A 20600-nucleotide genomic window follows, 5' to 3' on the forward strand; every position below is an offset into this window, starting at 1 on the left:
CCCCTTGGAACTCTGCAGCTGCTTAAGGAAAAATTGCGTCCTTCAGAGTTACTAGCATAAAAGAAAAGAAGAGAGTTTTAGATTCTGTGGGCAACATCGAAGAGCTAGATTAAACCTAGTTAGGTTTTACTTTGGAAAGTGATAAAGGTTTGAAATAAGGTTTGAGGTTTGAGATAAGGTTTGAAATATAACTAAAATTTTAACGTAAGAATGAATAAATACTTCCTATATGGCCCTGGGCTTCCCTTGTGGCTCAGCTGATAAACAATCTACCTGCAAAACGGGAGACTTGGGTTGGATCGCTGGGTTGGAAAGATCCCCTGGAGAAGGGAAAGGCTATTACCCACTCCAGAATTCTGGCCTGGAGAATTCCATGGAGTGGGGTCGCAAAGAGTTGGACACGACTGAGCGACTTCCACTTTCACTTTATATGACCCTACATCTGATCTTACTTTTGAAGTTTAGGAAGGTCAATCATTTTCATCTCTAGTTCAGAGGAAACTTACTAATCAGGCCGGTTGGTTCATGTCCAGTGTCCAGTATTCTGCAGTGATGTCGTGCAGGCATATGAGAGGACAAATGGTTTCCCTTTCTTCTTACAGTGCTCTCCTATATATGAATGATGACTTTGAAGGAGGAGAATTCATATTCACTGAAATGGACGCCAAGACTGTGACTGTAAGCAAGTCTATTCTTGCAAATTTATCTAGCATTTTTCAGTCTCACTTTTGCCATTTTCCAAGGGCTGCTGGATTTCAAATATTCCTGATCTTGAGAATTCAAGAGGTGAACAGAGATCCAGTAAATTTATACATCATAAAATGTTAGAAATGGAATCATCAATAAAAATCTTCTTGTTCATTTTACATATGGGTGATTTAAAGAATACTTTTTAAGGACCATATAGTTAGTGTTAGAACCAGAATGTAGCTCTTCAGATTCTTTTTCAAGTAATTTGATGGAGACATAAAAACACCTGATTTTAAATCACCCACTACTAGGATAAGTCACGTGTCTCTACAGATTGACTTTCATGTACCCTGGTGTCCTGTGTGCTTAGAGCGAGCACTGGTCATCATACCCGTCATTATACAAATTACTATATGCGTGTATATATATATATGTATGTATATATATATGTATCAGTTCAGTTCAGTCGCTCAGTCGTGTCCGACTCTTTGCGACCCCATAAATCGCAGCACGCCAGGCCTCCCTGTCCATCGCCAACTCCCGGAGTTTACCCAAACTCATGTCCATCGAGTCAGTGATGCCATCCAGCCATCTCATCCTCTGTTGTCCCCTTCTCCTCCTGCCCTCAATCCCTCCCAGCATCAGGGTCTTTTCCAATGAGTCAACTCTTCGCATGAGGTGGCCAAAGTACTGGAGTTTCAGCTTCAGCATCAGTCCTTCCAAGGAACACCCAGAACTGATCTCCTTAAGGATGGACTGGTTGGATCTCCTTGCAGTCCAAGGGACTCTCAAGAGTCTTCTCCAACACCACAGTTCAAAAGCATCAATTCTTTGGTGTTCAGCTTTCTTCATAGTCCAACTCTCACATCCATACATGACCACTGGAAAAACCATAGCCTTGACTAGATGGACCTTTGTTGGCAAAGTAATGTCTCTGCTTTTTAATATGCTATCTAGGTTGGTCATCAGAGAAGGCAATGGCAACCCACTCCAGTACTCTTGCCTAGCAAATCTCATGGATGGAGGAGTCTGGTAGGCTGCAGTCCATGGGGTAGCTAGGAATTGGACACGACTGAGCAACTTCACTTTCACTTTCACTAGGTTGGTCATAACTTTCCTTCTAAGGAGTAAGCCTCTTTTAATTTCATGGCTGCAATCACCATCTGCAGTGATTTTGGAGCCTAGAAAAATAAAGTCTGACATTGTTTTCACTGTTTCAACTATTTCCCATAAAGTGATGGGACTGGATGCCATGATCTTAATTTCTGAATGTTGAGCTTTAAGCCAACCTTTTCATTCTCCTCTTTCACTTTCATCAAGAGGCTCTTTAGTTCTTCTTCAGTTTCTGCCATAAGGGTGGTGTCATCTGCATATCTGAGGTTATTGATATTTCTCCTGGCGATCTTGATTCCAGCTTGTGCTTCTTCCAGCCCAGCATTTCTCATGATGTACTCTGCATATGAGTTAAATAAGTAGGGTGACAATATACAGCCTTGACGTACTCCTTTTCCTATTTGTAGCCAGTCTGTTGTTCCATGTCCAGTTCTAACTGTTGCTTCCTGACCTGCATATAGGTTTCTCAAGAGGCAGGTCAGGTGGTCTGGTATTCCCATCTCTTTCAGAATTTTCCACAGTTTATTGTGATCCACACAGTCAAAGGCTTATATATATGTGTATGTATGTGTGTGTGTGTATATATATATATATATATATATATATTCACATAATTATTGTGGTAAGTAAACCTATACTTGAAACTTGATATATATACATTCACACAGACACATATGTGTTACATGTTCACTCTTTTGATGAGATTCTAAACACATCATAATAGACTAAAAATCAAAAGTTAAAGTCAGCCATGATGTTCCTAAATAAACTAATGCCTTTGGAAAACCAGCCTACTGAGCACTTATAAACCATATAGCCAGAATCTTTGGTTTTTAAGTCAAACAGCATGTAGAAAACATGCATGGTGAAAAAATAGAATTTCTGATTGAGAAGATAATTGAATTGTAAATAGATTATGACACATTTCTTTCCTCTCTGCAAAGCTAAAATTACTGAAACATGTATGTGATAAACTTCAAGGATTTTCCATTATATAGGCTATTTCCACAATCTTATGTGAGTTTTATGTATTTTCCTTCATATTTGTACTCTTTTCTCAGTATCATTCATGTCATACCAACTGGGGTTTAAGCAGATGATATAAAAAAAATGCATTATCAAATTTAAAGGGAAAACTTATGGGAATTCTGGCTAAAATTGTCCATAAATATTGATATAATTAAGAAAAATATTCCATGTAGTTTAATATACTGTAATTCAAAAGGTCATGGTGCCTCAAACTTTTTTTTTAATTTTGGTAAAAAGCTTAAATTTTAACATGTCAGCATTTTGATATTTCATGATCTGGGAAATTAAATCAAGACTGGTGATCTGGACTCAGTTTAAATCCTGATACACGACTATCACCTTTTGAAAATCCTCTGTGCAGAACGTATTTGATTTCTGAGCTCTGTTAACAGGTTCAGAAATGCTTACATCTCACCCAATTGGAAAGGGAATCAAACAGGTGGTTGGAAGATTTCTTTGCTTCTACTCCATCTAGTGGCCAAATTTGGAAATGCCCAATGTTTGAAAGTAAACCAGCCGGGAATACTATGCATAAATCGTTAATTTCATGAATCACTAACATATGTGAATTCACCAGTTTCTGAATGCAAGCTCATTGTAATTTTGCGTTTTAAAGATGTGAAATCAGACACTACTCCTCTTTTAGATATTTATATTTTTAAGATAAAGTTGTAACTATACCAAAAGTACTAATTTAAACAATGTTTTGATGAAAAAGTTCCAAGTTGAGAGATATATTTGCCGAAATAAGTTCTACTTTAGATGAATGCATATGCTGGAGTTTAGGGGCGTTTTGTAGCTAATTAAAATTCTGAGGTAACGAGTGCCAATAACAAAGAGAAATGGGTAGTTTTCCTTTTTACCTCTCCCCTCTTTGATTCTGGAGGGAAAATTGATTTATTTCTGGAGCAGGGAAAAAACCCAACTTTTGGCTCCATTAAGAAAATTGTTCTAAATTCTTTACTTTCAAAAAATCTGCAATTTCCTTGGCAGTTCAGTGGTTAGGACTCCCTGTCTGGAACTGGGATTTGATACAGAGGAGCCTGGTGGGCTGCAGTCCATGGGGTCGCTAAGAGTCGGACACGACTGAGCGACTTCACTTTCACTTTTCACTTTCATGCTTTGGAGAAGGAAATGGCAACCCACTCCAGTGTTTTTGCCTTGAGAATCCCAGGGACCGGGGAGCCTGGCGGGCTGCGGTCTACGGGGTCGCACAGAGTCGGACATGACTGAAGCGACTTAGCAGCAGCAGCAGCAGCAGGGAATTAAGGGGCTTCCCAGGGAGCTAGTGGGAAAGCTACTGGGAGGTGGTAAAGCTCCCTGAGAAATGGGTAAAGCTCAGTTCAACAGTACATGAACCGAGAAGTTCCAGATGTTCAAGCTGTATTTAGAAACGGCAGAGGAACCAGAGATCAACTTGCTAAATCCGTTGGATCATAGAAAAAGCAAGAGAGTTCCAGAAAAATATCTACTTCTGCTTTATTGACTACTCCAAAACCTTTGACTGTGTGGATCACGAAAAACTGGAAAATTCTGAAAGAGATGGGAATACCAGACCACCTGACCTGCCTCTTGAGAAATCTGTATGCAGGTCAGGAAACAATAGTTAGAACCAGACATGGAACAATGGACTGGTTCCGAATTGGGAAAGAAGTACGTCAAGGCTGTATATTGTAACCCTGGTTATTTAACTTAAATACAGGGTACATCATGCGAAATGCCAGGCTGGATGAAGCATGAGTTGGAATCAAGATTGCTGGGAGAAATATCAATAACCTCAAATATGCAGATGACACCACCCTTATAGCAGAGAGCGAAGCGGAACTAAAGAGCCTCTTGATGAAAGTAAAAGAGGAGAGGGAAAAAGCTGGCTTAAAACCCAACATTCAAAAAACGAAGATCATGTCATCCGGTCCCATCACTTCATGGGACATAGATGGGGAAACAGTGGAAATGTGACAGACTTTATTTTCTTGGGCTGTAGAATCACTGAAGATGGTGACTGCAGCCATGAAATAAAAAGACACTTGCTCCTTGAAAGAAAAGCTATGACCAACCTAGACAGCATATTAAAAAGCAGAGACATTTCTCTGCCAACAAAGGTCCATCTAGTCAAAGCTATGGTTTTTCCAGTAGTCACGTATGGATGTGAGAGTAGGACCATAAAGAAAGTTGAGCACCAAAGAAGTGATGCCTTCAAACGGTGGTGTTGGAGAAGACACTTGAGAGTCCCTTAGACAGTGAGGAAATCAAGCCAGTCATTCCTAAAGGAAATCAGTCGTGAATATTCATTGGAAGGACTGATGCTGAAGCCTAAGCTCCAATACCTTGGCCATCTGATGTGAAGAGACAACTCTTTAGGAAAGCCCCTGATACTGGGAAAGATTGAAGGCAGGAGGAGAAGGGGACGACAGAGGATGAGATGGTTGGATGGCATCATCAACTCGATGGACATGAGTTTGACCAAGCTCCAGGAGTTGGTGATGAAAAGGGAAGCCTGGCATGCTGGAGTCCATGGGGTTGCAAAGAATTGAACACAACAGAGCAAGAGAACTGAACTAAGTGGTAAAGAACCCGCCTGCCAATTCAGAAGATGTAAGAGACACGGGTTTGACCCCTGGATAGGGAAGATCCCTTGGAGGAGGGCATGACAATCCACTCCAGTATTGTTGCCTGGAGAATCACATGAACATAGGAGCCTGGCAGGCTACAGTCCATAGGGTTGCAAATAAGCACAACTGAAGTGACTTAGCAGCATGCACGTACAAGTAACTAAGATCCTGCAAGCTGTGTGGTGTAGCCAAAAAACATTAGAAGAAAAATCTGGAAGTTGTGTAAATACTGGATGGTGGCTTAAGATTTACATTTATTCAAGACAAATACAGCACAGAGCCTTCTCTGACTTTAATCATCAGTTAGATATAAAGCAAAAGGAACTTTCTTTTATCATACTTGGAAAAAACATGGATTATTTTCAACAGCAGTATATTTGTGAAACACAATTATTTAGGAATTTTAGTTTCTCTGTGCAAGTTTGAAAAAGATAAAATCTAATGAGTTCCATTTGCTTCATGAAAAACTAAACTCAGTGAGGCTGTGTTCCAAAAGTGTGTTTATAATCATTTAGCTAAACTTCAGAATACACTTTCTCATAGAAGCCACATTATCAGTGGAGCTTGTTTATTTCTTCACATACCTGATTTATGACAGGTCATTCTCTCCATGTGATGAGGTTAGTCCTTTGTCACCCCACGCACCTATAACCAATGCCAATGGCTTCAAGCAATTGATAGCTTCTTCTCCTAAGCTTTCCCGGAGTCCTTCATGTGTAAACACACTTTCAATTCTTCCATCAGAGACAAAGCATTAAGTTGTCCCCATGCCCTCTCTTTAGAACTGTAAGATGCTGATGCCAAGACTCTATAATCACACAGAAGCAATAGCAACCACATGTGGATAAGTGAGTCCTGACCAGAACCAGGGGATGAGCAGCTCAGAAAACTTAAAAGTAGATCCTAAAGTCATGTATATAGGAAGGCTTTCCTGTCCTGCCTCATTTGCTTCAAGTATCAGTGATTTTGCTGTTTCTATGTAGGAATTCCTCCTCCAGAAACACAAAATCAGATTGATACTAAAGGCACCAGTAACTAGGAAACTCTAAATTTACATCAGAAAGTTACTTTGACTTTGATAAAGCTGATTAAGAAAAACGACTCTCTCTAGCAAAGACAAATCACTCCTCAATTATTGAGAATAGAGGAGTAACCAGAAAAGTGACTATGTTTTCCTGCTCTTCCCTTTCACACACACACACACACACACACACACACACACACACACCTGGGTCTCAGGATTTTTCACTTCTCCACTTACTTTTGACCTTCCACTTGTTGGCACACAGTCTGGGAGTACTTAAGTTAGTTAACATTCAAGAATTTCAGGAAATTTTCCAACTATTATTCCTGAAGCTGCCGGTGAGAAAACTTAGCCATTGAATTTTATGGTGAAGGGAACCAAAGGTTCTTCTATGGGCATCTATCAACTCAAGTCAATTCAGAAAATAGCTAATTAGAATGGGTCCATCTTATCAAATAGTCCAACAATTGGTACCACTTTCCTGCTTTTATTTCTAAGCTGTACTATGGAATAAGTCTGGTTTCTATGTTTCTCAAGAAAGAAAAATGAACTCTGCTTAGATCAGACACTTTAAACATGAAAGCAAGACCCCTAAAATCCCATTACTTCAGCTTATTTAGTTTAGGGAGCCTGTTTGCTTGATCTAAGCAGTGCTTCTTTCCCTTATACCTTGTTCTCCCTAATCAACTCCACCTGAGCCATGCACAAGCTTGGAAGGACTGTGCCAATCATTTCCGAGCCCTAGAGGCTATGGAATGGGTCACCCAAAGGAGTGATGTGTTCTCATCACTAGGGGTATAAAAGTATTGGCTGAGGACTCCAGGGCAGGAATATTGTAACAGGAATTAAAATAGCAACTAAGATTAGACTTGAATTTTTAAAACTTTTTATTTTGAAAAATCCACAAACATGAATGCACCATTAAGGAATTAGAAAGGGTGCATCACTACCTAGGCTTTCCAGCTGACACAGTGGTAAAGAATCTGCCTGCCAATGCAGGAGACACAGGAGACGCAGGTTCCATCCCTGGGTCCAGAAGATCCCCTGGAGGAAGAATGGCAACATGTTCCAGTATTCTTATCTGGAAAAGTCTATGGACAGAGGAGCCTAGTGGGCTACAGTCCCTGGGGTTGCAAAGAGTCACACACAACTGAGCATACACACCACTACCTAGATCAATTGTAATAATTACAAGCACCCCAGATTTCCCCATGATTTGTTTTTGTCATTCCACAAATATTAAATGTATATTTACTTAGGCTGTGCTGGTACTAAAATTAGAGAGATGAATTAAAAGAGAAAGCCTTTGCTGTCAAGGCGTTTGCCAGCCACCAACACAGCACGTATTGAACAGTTACCACGTGCCATGGACTGTGATGACCATTTTACCTGATAACTTTATTTCCTGAATTAGGTATTATTTTGACCTTATCTTTGTCTTATAGATCAGGAAGTTGGAAACAGTCTATGTCTTCTTCAGCCCCAGGATTCCATCGTTCTTTGACAAAACTTGACTCAAGTAATTGAGTAGAAGGATAGAGAAGGGGGGTTGTAGGAATGTTCACAGTATTCAAATTGAGAGTCATATTTTCACTTTCTTTCTCAGGCCTCTATAAAACCAAAGTGTGGGCGCATGATCAGCTTCTCGTCTGGAGGAGAGAACCCACATGGGGTGAAGGCAGTCACCAAGGGCCAGAGGTGTGCTGTGGCTCTGTGGTTTACCTTGGACCCACTTTATAGAGAATTGGTGAGTTTCTGACCCCTCGCCCTCAGAAAGTCAATGAGACACCCTATAGAACTGCTTCACAAACTAATTGATCTGAAAATTCTTATGAGCTGATTCATAGCCCTTCAGCAATCTTAGAGATCATGGGGGAAAGTAAAAGTACTTTCCAGTACTGGCCCTGTTTTCCAAGCAAGAACACATTTTCTTAATCAGATCCATGACTTAGCAATTACACATCTGATTTTTGCACTGTAAGTTTTAGGAAAAGGGGCTAAGAATGCAGCTCTTGATCAGATGGGTTTTTATAAGTGAATGTTTGAAGAAATAGACATCTCAGTGATATTCAGCACTCTCCTAAATTAGTCCGGAGCTTATTAACAAATTGTAGCATCCGGAAAGAGCAATCATTTTCCACTGGTCACCAAGAAGACTGATTTGTTGTCTCAACAAACCCTTAAAAAGTTCACTGAATCATTCATGAAACACTTATCAAAGACAATGAGGGGACATGAACATTTATTATTTACTACTATTGAGTTAAATATTAAAATATTTTTATTGTCTTAGAAGTGACTGAGGACAATTAGTCTGGATAAGAGACTATGATCTCACCCTTCTGGATGTTCGGAGCAGAGGTTATAGTGTTTGTAAATCTGCCCAGGTGACACTCGTGGTAAAGAACCCACCTGCCAATGCAGGAGACATAAGAGACCTGGATTTGATCCCTGGGTTGGGAGGATCCCCTGGTGGAGGGCATAGCAACCCACTCCAGTATTCTTGCCTGGAAAATCTCATGGACAGAAGAGCCTAGTGGGCTATAGGCCATAAGGTCGCAAAGAGTTGGACATGACTGAAATGACTTAGCAGGCACAGCACATGAAGCTATAGAGGAATGAATTAAATCCTATAGATACAGCCCCTGGGAGGAATATCTAGGCTCAACATAAGGAATAACTTTCAAACCAACTCCACCATTTGGTAGAATTCTCTTCTTTGGAAGCACAGAGTTACTTGTCACTGGATGACTCTAATCATAGCCTCAGCAACTTCTTGGCATGGAAAGCTGAGCCTGAACCTGAATCTTCATGGCAGGGGCTAAACCAAGTGACTGCAAAGTCTCCTCCAGCCTTGAGTCTTAATGAAGCTATGAAATTCTAGTCTTTAAACCGGCATGCGAACCAGTTTTCCTCTTTAGATCCCTAAATTGGATCCAATTGCATCAGAAACAGTTTAAAATGAATTTCTCTTTCTTATATATTACTTTTGCCATCCAAACCTAACTCAGTTTTTAGGCCTCATTTCTAAACATTCTGTCACATGTTTCACAAATGTTTATAAAAGATCTACTGTGTGCTTGGAAAACTACACTAGGTGGGCATTAGGGGTACATGATTGAACAAGGCAGAGCTTTGACCACAAGGAGCTTGGAGAGGCCACAGGAAACTGATGGGGAGAAAACAGCATCTGCATTTGTAGGGAGATATCAAAGGAGACTTACTTACACAGAAAGTGTTGGTCGCTCAGTTGTGCCCAGCTCTTTGCAACCCCATGGATGGCAGCCCACCAGGCCTCTGTCCATGGGATTTTCCAGGCAAGGATGCTGCTGCTGCTGCTGCTGCTAAGTCGCTTCAGTCGTGTCCGACTCTGTGCAACCCCATAGACGGCAGCCCACCAGGCTCCCCTGTCCCTGGGATTCTCCAGGCAAGAACACTGGAGTGGGTTGGGATACTGGAGTGCTATTTTCCTTTCCTTCTCCAGGATTGTTAGCATCGGGCAACCATAAAAGAGCAGAGGATGGCAGCTGGGCACAAAAGAGAGAAAGAACAATCCTGACAGAGGGAGCGGGGCAGGGAGAAATCTGAAAACATCACAAGGGACTGAGTAGTCGCCTTTACATTTAATTCCTCTCTCCTCTTGCCTCCCCACGGCCAGAATCCCAGTGTTCCCCACATCACCCCTTCTTGACTAAAGAATCTAGGTACATGAGTACACAGTGGAGATAACAACATTGTTGGAGAATTGTCTCTTGTTTTTTTTTTTAATATAAATTTATTTATTTTAATTGAAGGCTAATTACATTACAATATTGTATTGGTAGTGTTAAACTTTTAATCAGTTTTATTATTCAGTATCTCAGCCTTTCCTTCAAGATATTTGTTTCTATCAAAATAAGCTCTCTCTCTCTCTCTCTCTCTCTCTCTCTCTCTCTCACTCACACACACACACACACACACACACAAATAACACAAAGTTCTCTTTTTTCCTTCCTAACATGGAAAGTACTAGGGAAAATCCTCCAGTCTCTAGGCTGTGGCGACATCTAGTGGTCACAGAAGAAAATGACCAAAGCTTCTGTGACAGCTACCAGGAAAATCTTGCCTATGACATGATTCCCAGACTTTGCTCCACAATGTAGTCAACTGGGGATCTTTACAAACTATTGACATTTAGTTTATTGACACTATTGACATTAATGGCCCCAACATTTAAAAATCCTAGATTTACTAATTTAGGTGTAGGAAGTTTTAAAAGTTCCCAGATGATTTCAATGTGTAACAAAGTTTGAAAGTCCCTGAATTGTTGAGTCACTCAGTCGTGTCTGATACTTTGCGACCCCGTGGACTGCAGCATGCCAGACTTCCCTGTCCATTACCGTCTCCTGGAGTTTGCTCAAACTCATGTCCATCAAGTTGGTGATGCCATCCAACCATCTCATCCTCTTGTCCCCTTCTCCTCCTACTTCAATCTTTCCCAGCATCAGGGTCTTTTCAAATGAGTTGTCTCTTCACATCAGGTGGTCAAAGTACTGGAGCTTCAGCTTCAGCATCAGTCCTTCCAATGAATATTCAGGGGTGATCTCCTTTAGAATTGATTGGTTTGATCTCCTTGCAGTCCAGGGGGCTCTCAAGAGACTTTTCCAGTACCACAGTGCAAAGGCATCAATTCTCTGGCACTCAGCCTTTTTCATTGTCCGGCTCTCACAGCCTTACATGACTACTGGAAAAACCATAACTTTGACCATATGGACCTTTGTCAGCAAAGTAATATCTCTGCTTTGTCATATACTGTCTAGGTTTGTCATTGCTTTTCCCCCAAGGAGCAAGAACTTTTTCATTTCATGGCAGCAGTCACCATCTGCAGTGATTTTGGAGCCCAAGAAAACAAAGTCTGTCTGTTTCTATTGTTTCCCCATCTATTTGCCATGAAGTGATGGGACCGGATGTCATCCTCTTCGTTTATTTGAATGTTGGGTTTTAAGCCAGCTTTTTCACTGTCCTCTTTCACCTTCTCAAGAGGCTCTTTAATTCCTCTTCACTTTCTGCCATAAGGGTGGTGTCACCTGCATCTCTGAAGTTATTGATATTTCTCCCCAAAATCTTGATTCCAGCTTGTGCTTCATCCAGCCTGGCTTTTTGCATGATGTGTTCTGCATATAAGTTAAATAAGCAGGATGACAACATACAGCCTTGATGTACTCCTTTCCCAATTTTGAACCAGGAGTTAAGCACCTCCTTTCAGGTTAAATCCCTGAGCAAAGAAAGCCTGCCTTTCAAGATGTCATCAGAGCTGGCAGATGTACATGCTCATTAGAGTTTACTTTAAAGGCATTACATTCTCAAGGAGTATTAAGCATCATAAATTCTTAAGGATGCCCAACATTAGAAGCTTTGATTCCTTGTTAGACAGTTCCATCTCTCTTTTAAACTTCTTTTCTTTCAAGAGAGACAAAATTGCAACAGTCTCTTGTGCGGTCAGATCGGAGCATTTTGTATCTACATCAATTTGCTAATCAACGAGGTGTTTTCCCTGCATTAATAAAGCAGTACTCATGTAGGGGCTTCACTAGTGGCTCAGAAGTTAAGTATCTGCCTACAATGCAGGAGACACAGGAGATGCAGTTTCAATCCCTGGGTTGGGAAGACCCCATGGAGGAGGAAATGGCAACCCACTCCAGTATTCTTGCCTGGGAAATCCCATGGACAGAGAAGCCTGGCAGTCTATAGTCCATGGGGTCACAAAGAGTTGGACACGACTGAGCATGCACACACACACTCACGTGTTTTATTTGGACATTATGACAACTGTTTAGTTTTCTGTTATTTAGTATATCTGGTCCTTGTCAACATTACGCTCAATTATAAACTCTTAAATAAAGGAGATTTTATTATCAAGTCATAAAATAATCAAGTTCTTTGTATAACTTACTATGCTGGGAACTGTGCTGGGGACTACCTATAGGAGATACAAATAGGCATAACTTTTATTTTCAGGGAACTTGAAGTCAAAGTGAAGAGACAATACAGGGACCTGAGTAATTAAAACACAAGGCAAAATTCAGCAAGAATTATTAGAGCCAAAAATGCATGGTGTTCATGGGACAGAAAGAGGGAACCAGCAAAGGTTTCATGGAGGAGATGGCATTTAATAGGAGCCTTAAAGGATGAACATGATTTCTTAAGGGAGAGACATTTTTGGCATGTTAGACATCTACCCATGTATTTATTCATCAACTGTTATACTGTGCTGTGCTGTGTTCAGTCACTCAGACATGTCTGACTCTTTGCGACCCTGTGGACTATAGCCCGCCAGGCTCTTGTGTCCATGGGGTTCTCCAGGCAAAAATACTGGAATGGGTTGACATGTCCTCCTCCAGGGGGTCTTCCCAAACCAGGGATAGGACCTGTGTCTCCTGTGTCTCCTGCATCGCAGGCCAATTCTTTACCACTGAGCCATCCTGCTAAATGTTAGTTGCTTTTCTGGGCACAGAAAATAGAACAGTGCCCCCCAAATGACAAGATTCCCTGTTTTCCTGGAGCTTAACTTCTAGTGGAAAAAGACAGCACATAAATAAAGAATAAACAGTTGAAGGATTTTCAGGTAGTGAGAAGGTATGTATGGGAAAGAAAATAAGACAGCTGATTTTAAAGTAAAAAGGAGGGGGTAGCAAAGTGTGAGAGGCCTCTCCAGCCAAAGAAAGGAAGAAGCCAACAGTGATAAAGGTCTTGGGAGGAGTGTTCCAGGGAGAAGAGGTTGCAAAGGCCCAAAGATGAGAAGGAGCACAGAATGGTCAAGAAGCAAAAAAAGCCAAGGTGACCAGAACATGGTATGTGAGGTAGAGAATGGGCTGAAGGGAGAACACAGAACAGGCAGCAGTTAGACTTGATGAGTTGTTCAGGAAATATGAATTCTCTTCCAATGTATTCTGTAAAAAGGCATAGAAAAAAATCCGAACAAAATTTTTGACCTGCCCAATGGGAAAGAAGCCATGTCCCTTCCCCTTTCCCCTGCCTCCCCCGATCCTGAGAATTACAGGATAGGAAAGACTGCCGTAGCTAACATATCATAGACCAGCGTCATAGAAAAGAAGGTGAAAAGATGTGGGGGACTGGAGATGTCATTTGGAAGTAGGCCAACTGGGTCAATGGTGGGGGAGCAGTAAGAGAAACACAGGACGTGATGGAAGCAGTGCTTAAATCCTAGGGACACTCAACCTAGACTAGGATGAGGAAGGCCTTCGCAAAGCGCGGTATCCAGAGATCTCAAGGTAAGTCAGGAAGGTGGAGTGTGAGGCAAGGTGAAAGGAGAAGACAAGGTGAACTGAAGAAGAAAGAGAAATCCAAGTCCTTACAAGCACATCAAGAAAGGTGGACCCAGAGCGTCCAGCAATGGGAACCCATGCAAGGGCTGTGAGCAGTGAGCTGGAAAGGCAAGTGGCCATGATTCCAGTGCAGAGGGTCCAATAGGAGCGTGTGGGAGGGGATGTGACACAGATCAGTTTGAAAGCTACCACAGCAATTAAGTTAAGAGACAACAGGGTCCTCAAGCAGGAGCGATTTTTCCTGCTGCTGTGCAATTGGCAACATTTAGAGTTTTTTTGGTTGTCACAACCTGGACTTGGTTGCCACTGGCTACCTGCAGTAGGCAGAGCCAGAGATGCTGCTAAATACCCTCAATGCACAGGACACCTCTCCACCCCCCACCAACAAAGAGTTATTATTTGCTCTAAAATGTCAGCAGGGCCACGCTTGAGAAACACTGGCCTAAACTAAGGTAACAGTTCAGTTCAGTTCAGTCGCTCAGTTGTGTCCAACTCTATGACCCCATGGACTGCAGCACACCAGGCCTCCCTGTCCATCACCAGCTCCCAGAGTCTATTCAAACTCATGTCCATCAAGTCAGTGATGCCATCCAACCATCTCATCCTCTGTCGTCCCCTTCTCCTCCTGCCCTCAATCCCTCCCAGCATCAGGTTCTTTTCCAATGAGTCAGCTCTTCACATCAGGTGGCCAAAGTACTGGAGTTTTCAGCTTCAATATCAGTCCTTCCAATGAACACCCAGGACCGACCTCCTTTAGGATGGACTGGTTGGATCTCCTTGCAGTCCAAGGGACTCTCAGGAGTCTTCTCCAACACCACAGTTCAAAAGCATCAATTCTTCGGCGCTCAGCTTTCTTCACACTCCAACTCTCACATCCATACATGACTACTGGAAAAACCATAGCCTTGACTAGACGGACCTTTGTTGGCAAAGAAATGTCTCTGCTTTTGAATATGCTATCTAGGTTGGTCATAACTTTCCTTCCAAGGAGTAAGTGTCTTTTAATTTCATGGCTGCAGTCACCATCTGCAGTGATTCTGGAGCCCAAAATATAAAGTCTGACAATGTTTCCACTGTTTCCCCATCTATTTCCCATGAAGTGATGGGACCAGATGCCATGATCTTCGTTTTCTGAATGTTGAGCTTTAAGCCAACTTTTTACTCTCCTCTTTCACTTTCATCAAGAGGCTTTTGAGTTTCTCTTCACTTTCTGCCATAAGGGTGGTGTCATCTGCGTATCTGAGGTTATTGATATTTCTCCCAGCAATCTTGATTCCAGCTTGTGCTTCTTCCAGCCCAGTGTTTCTCATGATGTACTCTGCATATACGTTAAATAAGCAGGGTGACAATATACAGCCTTGACGTACTCCTTTTCCTATTTGGAACCAGTCTGTTGTTCTATGTCCAGTTCTAACTGTTGTTTCCTGACCTGCATACAGGTTTCTCAAGAGGCAGGTCAGGTGGTCTGGTATTCCCATCTCTTTCAGATATTTCCACAGTTTATTGTGATCCACATAGTCAAAGGCTTTGGCATAGTCAATAAAGCAGAAATAGATGTTTTTTCTGGAACTCTCTTGCTTTTTCAATGATCCAGCGGATGCTGGCAATTTGATCTCTGGTCCCTCTAAGGCAACAGTACGTGCACTGAAAAGAAAGGGTCAGAAACAAGGGGCAGAACAGAGAGGACTCGGTGGTATATCAGATCCAAGAAACTATCATCAGGCTTTGGGGTGAATGTGGAAGTCGTGATGGTCTTAACTGAGAGAGGAATTCTGTGAAGAGGACAGAGTAGCTCTGCAGGGGAGAAGCTGTAGAATTCAGCTTGACAACTGAGCTGGAGAACTGAGTTGGAGATGTCTGTGGGACCACAAGTTAGAAATGGAAGTTGCAGTTGACTATATAAGATTTCTTGACAAGAGAGTAGTCTTGGAAGGTAATTGCTGAGTATACAGGGAAGTCAGGAGAAGGCACCTGGATAGGGATAGAATGAGGCTACATCTTTAGCTGGATTTAGCATCCATTCATGTACAGATGATACCTGGAAATGTTGGGGGAGCATCTGGCACTGGCATCGCTTGTAACAGCAATGTTTATATTGTCTTTTTTTACAGGAGCGAATACAGGCGGATGAAGTGATCGCAATCCTGGATCAGGAACAGCAAGGGAAGCACGAACTGAATATCAATCCCAAAGATGAGCTATAAAAATGAGAAAAAGAGTCTCTATCAAATATTTATTTAAATTGTTAATCTTATGAGAACTTTTTTATTTTTGTACAGAGCCACGGTATAAATTAACAGGTTAATATGAATCAGCAAATCTCCCTTCTGTGCCTAAGGATGCTTTCTTTGCCTCAGTCTGTCTGTCTGTCTTGGTTTTCTCAGCAGATTGTCTTTCAAAGCCCAGTCACCCCTTCCCCACTGTGCGTGCGCATGTGCGCGCGCACACGCACACACACAGACTTCATTTGCTGCAGATCCTAAAATTCAAGCAGAAAGAATAAGTCCATTCCTGGCGAAACAACAACTCCTATGCATGCCCAGATCTAAAGTTAGAATGTGATCGGACTCAGAAGGCCTTTCTGGCTCTGTGACTTTCAGCCACTGTCTTTCCCAGAGCTGATGGCTGTGACTCTGAAGGGTCCATGGTGAGGTCAGAACTGCTTCAAGTCACTGCCCTGAGGGCCCCCCAGGCTCTGCAAAGGGACAGCTCTGATGAAGACTGTGAGACGGAGGGGTCAGCCTTCCCAGGCCTGGGTGGAGTTTTTGACTCTGGTGTTTTTAGCATAGAGCACCCTTACACTGGAAGCTTTGATTCACCCTCCACTATGCGCTAGTCCAGAAAGGACTGCCCTAGGAGTGTTGTCTTTAAAAAGCGTTTTTCAAGGGTTGAAGTAGAATGGTTCTTCATCCCAGCGATTCTGGAAGAAAATCTTTAATCCCACCTGAATGTGGGCACCATGCTACACTGCCCGAGAGAAGGATGTTTTGTTCTTCAGGGAGAAAAAATGGATTTCTGGTTGATTCCACTCTTCATCTGAGTGTATTTTGAGCCCCTTCTACCCCTTCCCCCACCTATGGTGCTCTCCAGCTCATGGATTTTAGTGTTTGTATCTGATTTGTTTAATAAAGGGAGGCTTGTTTTAATATCCAGCATTTGTTTTTCTTCTCCCAAATGTTTGGTTTATCTCCAGGTAATCCAAACAGGAGCTTTGGGGACCACCCAGGGATAATATTGGATCATGGTTCATTTTGTTGGCAGGGGCTTGGGGCTGCAAGGAAGGTATGAGCATTCCTTCTGAAGAAACAGGGATGGTTAGCAAAAAGATGTTAATCCAGAGAATATCTGGGGTCCTTGATGCTGGTTCTAAGGAAAATACTACCAAGACAGTGTTTTGCGGGGGTGGGGAATGGGGTTATTCTAGCTGAGAGAGTCTGCTCCACTAAGCCAGGGGAGATCACCTGACTCTTTGATGGGCAGTGGTAGAGGCTGTAGCCCTTAAGAAAACCAACAGATAAAAACATTTTCTAGGGACTTATCTGGTGGTTCAGGGGCTAAGAATGCTCCCAATGCAGCAGACCCAAGTTCCATCCCTGGTCAGGGAACTAGATCCCACATGTTGCAACTAAGATCCTGTACTAAGAGTTCTTCAAGAAAGTCTGCAACATACTGCAGTGAAAATCAAAGATCCCACCCGCTGTAATGAAGACCTGGCACAGCCAAATAAATACTTTTTAAAAATAGCAACAATATATTCAATCATTATTAAAAAATTGATAAAAATCACAGTAACTTTCTGCCATTTATGATCTTGGGTAGTGGTAAGAACATTCATCCTTTGAGACTGAAAAATTGAGTCATAATGATTTGTGTGCCATCTGTTTTTCACCCAACCCTCTGGTTGGGGGAGTGGAAAGAGCATTAGATTATAATCCCATCCCGATCAAATATGCTCTGCTGTGTGACCCGGAGCTAGTCTCATTCCCTTTCTGGGCTTCAGTCTCCTCTGAAAATGACATCATTGCCAGTAATTGTTCCCAGAAACCGTCCCTCTTGATCTAAATACAAAACAAAGTCAAAAGAAAACAAACCTAAAACTCTGATTTTAGAAACATTCACAAATACCAAATTTACTTCTACTAACATTTGGAGAATTGTGTATGGGTTCATTGTGTGTGTATGTGATTTTAAAACCCGGAACCTAATTTTAGGTCTGAAATTCCCTAAGCTTTGGAACAGGAGGTTGCTATTTGTCTGCTGCTTTACTGAGAAATGTTTGCTGACGCTCAGATTTGCTAATAGGAGGTTCTGGCCAAGGATCTAATTTCTGTTTTCTGGCAACAAGGCATCAACAAAGAAAACCATCTTTGGCTCAATGCGGTCCTTGCTTCCTGGGTGCTCCCGGTGCTCTGGGAGAGGCCAGGACTCCAGGACCGAGTCTGCCTTTCAGTCCCGCAGGCAGTGAGCAGAGGCCTCAGGAGATGGGCGTCATGGTAAATCCCCATCTTGTACCACCCCTGACAACACAGAGCTGTTATTCCTGTTGTGCAGGCTACCAGGGTTGGGTTCTCTACTTGGGACGTCACGTAGACACTCAGGCATTTGTGTTCTAATCTGCCTCACATCAAACCACGCATAATTTCATTCAAATATTAGCGAGTGTCATCAGATGATTTTGTAGAGGACTGAGCTTAGAAATCACTTTCTATGTGATGTCTGGCCCCTTGTGTAGAAGGATGGGAAAGCTCATTAGAATTTCTTAAGTTTTCAGAGCTAAAGGAGGCTGTAGAAATTGCAATTCAATTCTGTCTTTCTGTCTGGGAGGAAACTGAGGCTCAGAAGTTGAGAAAATGATTGTGTGGTTGCAGAATTCAAGCAGGAAGAGCTGGGGCTTCTGAATTGAGTTGTACGAGAATCCTGGCCCAGGGCAGCATCCTCTAGAAGATGGGTAACTTTTTCTCTTTGGCCAAAGGTGGTACTTGGTCATCAGTCCATGGATGGACCTGTAGTTCAGTTAGGACCTGCAGGACTGTGTTCAGAAGTGATGTCTTTCTCGAATTCCCTTAAAAGTGCTATATGTGCTTGAGACAGCCCAGGCTAAAAGCCCAGTTTTTATGACTCCAAGTCTAGGACTCTTCATCTCTGTCTCACTGGGAACTATCTCACCCTAAGGACTCTCCTGTGTGTAAAACGCCCAAGATATTACAAAGCTTCTGTTTTCTCCCGTATTGTTGGATTGAATGCTCAAGACACAGGACGGGTTCTTACACTAGAAACCCCAGGAAGTGTTCGGAGTCCAGATTATGAGGCCCGTTTGGCAGATGAGGAAACGGAGAGCAGTGAAGTGAAGTCAGAGCCTATGCCCACTGGGCTTAGAGGGTGCAGGTCTGAGGCAGAAGCAGCCTTTTGAACAGGAAGGAAAACAAGTGCCAGCGTGTTTGCTTCCAGGCATGCCTACTCTGAAATTGTACATTCATGTAAAGAACAGAGTTAGATTTTTATCAAACCTAAACTTTTCCTCCTTTCTTATTTTCCCGTTGATGTGTGAAGGCATATTTCCCCCTTCTCTCCTTGGAGAAGGATTGAATGTGGTTGCAAAATTCAGTGAAACAATACTGGGTGCCGGGCCCTGCTTTCATGATGCTCACCAAAGGGAAGAAGGTTCTAGTCAGGTGCCATTTTCCACCCACTCCAAGGCAGAAAGGATCTGGCATTTCTGTTTCCTCTTGAGAAAACCCTGACTCAGAACAGACCCATTTTCTTAGAAGTGTGGGGTCCTTTCCTCAGAGCCCTGAATGTGAATTGCTTGACAGGGAAATTTTAGTTTTAGCATGGTTTTCATCACTGCTTTGTGCATAGAATTCTTTGGCACTTTTTCAGCTGAGGAGAAGCCATGGAATGAGTCAGTGCCATTTAATAGTATATATCTATGAATTTTAATTGAAGTACAAATGCTGAATTATTTCGCATAAGACAGCCATGGGGAAAATCTCCCTCACTGACGTCAAGAAAGGAGGTAATGAGGGCCACCTCACTAGATCCTGATGCCAAGGATCAGGTGTGCTGAGGTGACTGACAATGGTAGGGCTGAGAAGTGGGGAAGAGTTGAGCTGGTCCCACATCCAAAGCTCTTCTCAGAAACAGGAACCATTTGGCAAAACGCTGCCAAACCGAAGTTAAAATGGCCTATGGGATGATCCTGGTTGCATCCTGCCAAGAAGTCTGTGATGTGAAGTGACCTCCTCCACACAGTCCCTCTTCCCACCCACAAATCTACTCCCAGATAATTCGATGTTTCCGACATGAGACATAAGGGCCCCTACCATTCCAGACCCACATGATTTCTTCAGACACACCGAGACACATAACACCCACCACTGTTTGGGCTCGCTGCTGGGTTGGAACTGCAGACTCATGGTGTCAGAGCTTCCTCCTTCCCACCTCCCACCAGGTAATCATGGTGTTTCCTCTCCCCACTGCTGATCTCAGAGGCCAGACGACCTCAAGTCTGGGACAATCTGATCTTAGATCCTGGCTTGCTCTACAATAGATGGCATCTGCCATGTGAAAAGCTGGCTGAGTCACTCACCTCTGCATTGAAAGAGCTTATAAAGGGCTCACAAGACAGATAGCCAAACAAAAGTTTCCTGTTCTCTCTTCTCCTGACATGCATTGCTAGGGAGGAAAATCTGAATGCTCTGTTAATTCAATATACAACCCACTTTTTCTGGTCTATGATACCCCTTGGGGGAAGGTAAACAAAATGAGCTTCACCCTTTCTTTCCTTGTTAGGCTATTAGAGATTGA

General features: G+C 42.5%; 1 protein-coding gene across 1 annotated transcript in view; it reads left to right on the forward strand.

The window, feature by feature from the left end:
* The window catches only part of P3H2 (prolyl 3-hydroxylase 2), a 177736-nt gene extending 160791 nt beyond the window's left edge, over window positions 1-16945 (forward strand). The window contains exons 13-15 of the mRNA XM_005897670.3: window positions 603-678; window positions 8075-8215; window positions 15905-16945. Coding sequence (XP_005897732.2) covers window positions 603-678; window positions 8075-8215; window positions 15905-15997 — 310 coding nt within the window. The 3' untranslated portion in view covers window positions 15998-16945. The remainder of the gene's footprint in view (window positions 1-602; window positions 679-8074; window positions 8216-15904) is intronic.
* The last annotated feature ends 3655 nt before the right edge of the window (window positions 16946-20600 follow it).

The sequence above is a fragment of the Bos mutus genome, chromosome 1, assembly GCF_027580195.1.
Source record: "Bos mutus isolate GX-2022 chromosome 1, NWIPB_WYAK_1.1, whole genome shotgun sequence".
NCBI classification, from domain to species: Eukaryota; Metazoa; Chordata; class Mammalia; order Artiodactyla; family Bovidae; genus Bos; species Bos mutus.